Source organism: Halichoerus grypus, chromosome 6, assembly GCF_964656455.1.
Source record: "Halichoerus grypus chromosome 6, mHalGry1.hap1.1, whole genome shotgun sequence".
Classification (NCBI taxonomy): domain Eukaryota; kingdom Metazoa; phylum Chordata; class Mammalia; order Carnivora; family Phocidae; genus Halichoerus; species Halichoerus grypus.
In genome coordinates, this window is record NC_135717.1 from 1,129,103 (window position 1) to 1,132,601 (window position 3,499).

Genomic DNA, 3,499 nt, shown 5'->3' on the forward strand with positions numbered 1-3,499 from the left:
ACCCTCGGCCAGGCACCGCCCGCCGGCTTTGCACAGACACAGCTCGCGGGGGACAAAGCCGGATCTGAAGCCACGCAGCCCCCCGCCCCGGCCCCGCGGCGCCCTCAGCGGCTGTCTGCTGCCTCGGGTGTGCCCCACGGCCGGGAGCCCGCCTCCCGGAGGCCCCGATGCCCAGGAGCCCGCACCTGACGGCTTGGCCGCCGCGCTGGGCCTGCGGACCGTCGCGGGCTTGGCCCGGTTCATCCCGTCCCCCGCCCCGCGCTGCGGCTCGCCGCCGAGGGGTCACCCGAGGAGAAGGCCGGCGCCCGGTCCGCCGTCCCCTCGCCCGCTCATTCATTCATTCGTCCCTGGGCCGTCCGGGCCCGCGGCGTGCGGGCGAAGGGGCCGCGGCCCCGCCGGGCGGAGCGACTCAGGGAGGCCGCGCGAGGCCCGCCTCCGATCGGCCGGGGACGGATCGCTGTCGCCGGCAGCCGCGGCCCACGCACCACGGTCCCAGAGCACCGGCGCCGCGCAGCCGCCACGGCCGTCCCGGAACCGGAAGTCGCCTCCACCGCCCTCGGCACCCAACTTCCGGAACAACCGGAAGCAAAACACCGCAGCGGGGGGAGGGCGCGCGGGCGGCGACGGGGGCCCCGCGACGCCTGCGTGCTGCCTGCTGCGCTCTCTGGCGGCGGGAGGCCGGCCGGGCGTCGCTGCCGCCGATCCGTCTGGCACCTGCTGTCTGCAGGTGAGGGTGACGTCATTTAGTGACGCTCCCGAGGACACGCAACAGGGGAGGGGGGCATGGAGATTCTGATCCAGACGTGCTGCACCTTCGGGGTCCTGCTGTCCCATTTAGTTGTCAAAGGGCAGGTTCTGGGGTCCCCACGGTGGGACGTGAGGAGCGACCTAGGGAGGGCTGGGAGTGGGCACGGCCCTCATCAAAACCGGGGGTGGGCGGGGATGGGGAGGGAGAGGCATCAGTCCCAGCCTCAGTTTCCCCGCCTGCACCGTGGGGCTCTGCAACCTCTCCCAGTCCCTTTTGATGGCAGAGGATGTGTCCACCCTCCCAGAGTGAGGGCTCCATGGCGACAGAGAACCCCACGCCCTCCTCCTCTAGGGGGTCTCTGGCTGCAGCCCCACCCCACACCAGGAACGAGGCCCCGAGCAACTGTCGAGCAAGTGTCCCGTCCGCAGCCCCGCACTCGCAAGCCGGGTGCCTTCCTGTATGGAGCAGATGGCCTGGCGTGCGGGGACAGGCCACGCGCACAAACACTGAGCTCGAGGCTCCTACCAGACCGGGTGCTCCGGCAAGGCAGCGGTCGGCGGTTAAGGGACCTTAGTCCGTTGTGGCTGCGGGCAGGGAAGGGCTGAGCTTCAGGGGAGAAGGAGGGTGTGGGGCCCAGGTGAAGACTGGCAGAGGGCACGCAGTGTGGATGCATGGCCATCTGTGTCCACGGGCGGGCAGGGACCAGAGAGGGGAGACGGGGCCCAGCCTCCTGATGGTCTCCTTCACAGGAATGGCTGCGGGTCCCGGTGTGTATCCAGAGGGACTCAGGACAGCTCACCATTGCAGGCCCTTGTTGGCCCTGCCTGAAGTCCCTCTGTCAGCAGCCCCTGGTAGCGGCCTTTGTCACAGGGAGAGGGTGTCACTCAGAGCCCAGAACCGTGCTCCCTGGTGTGGCCGGTGCGGCCCTTCTGCCCACCTTGGGGAGGAGGGAGGCGGCAGTGGGGCCACCTTGCTGGGGGTTAGTGCAGGGTGTAAATCAGAAAGCCTGTGGGAGATGCCCGGCGCCCGGTAGTGCTCGCACAAACAGGGGCCACCCTCCCTGCTGTGGTGGTTGTCATTACCCAGACCCTCGGGCTCCAGGAAGCAGGCCAGGAGGTCACCGGGGGAAGGAACTGAGGTCCAGGATCTATGCAGCCCCAGGGCCGGAGGGTGGGGCCCTGTGATGGGATTAGTGCCCTTATGAGAAGAAACGGGCAAGTCTTCTCCCACTGCTTGCCCCCCACCCCCCACCCCCACATGAGGACCTGCTGCAAGGTGCGGTCTGCAGGCCAGGAAGCCGGCTCTCACCAGACACCAAGGCTGCGGGCAGCTGAGTCTCCGACTCCCAGCCTCCAGAACCCGGAGAAAGAAATGTCTGCGCTTTGGGACCCACCTGGTACCGTGCTGTAGCAGCTGGAGCCAAGACCCTGTCCAAAGCCCTCCTTCTTCTGCTTTTGTGGGCTGGGAGAGGGGGACAAGGGCCCTCATTCCAGCAGACGGGTATGGGGCTCCCAGCGCAGAGGCCGCCAGAGGCCTCCTGGTGTTCCAGCCGCGCCTGCCTGCAGCTCCCCAACTGCCTTCTTTGTCTCCCCCACCCACAGCCCCCACCCCTGCAGGAGTGCCAGGACCCACGTGCATGAGCTCGGAGGGCAGGGTGGGCACTGAGTAGGAGCTCAGAGTGGAAGGATGACCACTGCACCCCATCACCCCCATGAGGACAGATGCTAACAAGTGCTGGTAAGGACGTGGTGCTGGTGGGAAGTGGGCTGTGGTCACGTGTGAACAGAGCTGCCACAGGACCCCGCAGGTACAGTCCTGAGCGCAGGCCCCAGAGAACCGAGAGACAGCGCTCAGATACACACCTGCTCACCCGTGTTCGACGCAGCACGTTCACGAACACCAAGAGGTGGAGACCAATGTCCATCAACAGATGAATGGAGCCAAAATGTGCTCTGTCCACACTGTGGAGTATTATTCAACCGTGAAAAGGAGGGAAGCACAGATCCACGCCAGGACACGGGTGAACCTCGCAAACATGCTGGGAGAAGCCAGACACAAAAGACCACGTGTTGTCCGGTTCCGTGGATATGAGATGTCTAGAACAAATCCACAGAGGCGGAAAGCAGATGGGTGGTGCTGGGGGTAGGGGAGGGGCACCACTCAGCGGGCTCCGGGTTTCTCTTGCGGTGATAAACACGTCTGGAATTTGATGGCGGTGCTGGAGGCACGACACGTGAATACGCTGCTGAATCGTATACTTTGAAATGGCAAACGTTAGGGTCTGTATCTCAATGAAGTTATTGAGAAAAGAGTGGGTGGATGATGCGTAGTGGGGGTTTTTTCCCTGTAGCCAGAAAAAAATGATCTTTTTCCAGCTTCACGGATGTGTAATTGACAGTAGTCGTAAGCATTTAAGGTACAGAACGGGGCATTTGACATACATACTCTTTGTAAAACGGTTACTGCAATCCAGCGCGGATTCACGTTTCCCCGGCCTCACCTGGTTACTGCTTGAATGGCACCTGGTAGTTTGGACACAAAGCTGTGTGAAGCCGCCGACGGCGAGAGGTGGGGTCTCCACTGCATCCCTCCGGAGCCGGCGCCTGTGAGTGCTCGGCCCCCAGAGCATAGCAGCCAGGACACTGTGCCCGCTGCCTCCGCGCTGTCCCTGGGATGGCGGCTCCTGGAACCCGCCGAGTCTGCGACGCTGTGACCCCTGACGCCGTGGGGGGCAGAGACGCACGGCGGCCA

The 3,499-nt window shown here is 64.8% G+C and overlaps 1 protein-coding gene across 2 annotated transcripts in view; it reads right to left on the reverse strand.

The window, feature by feature from the left end:
• INTS1 (integrator complex subunit 1) overlaps positions 1 to 535 on the reverse strand; it is a 29,604-nt gene extending 29,069 nt beyond the window's left edge. For both annotated transcript variants that reach the window (XM_078074223.1, XM_036105551.2), the window contains exon 1: positions 186 to 535. In XM_078074223.1, the coding sequence (XP_077930349.1) occupies positions 186 to 243 (58 nt within the window). In that variant the 5' untranslated portion in view covers positions 244 to 535. The remainder of the gene's footprint in view (positions 1 to 185) is intronic.
• Between the last annotated feature and the right edge of the window lie 2,964 nt (positions 536 to 3,499).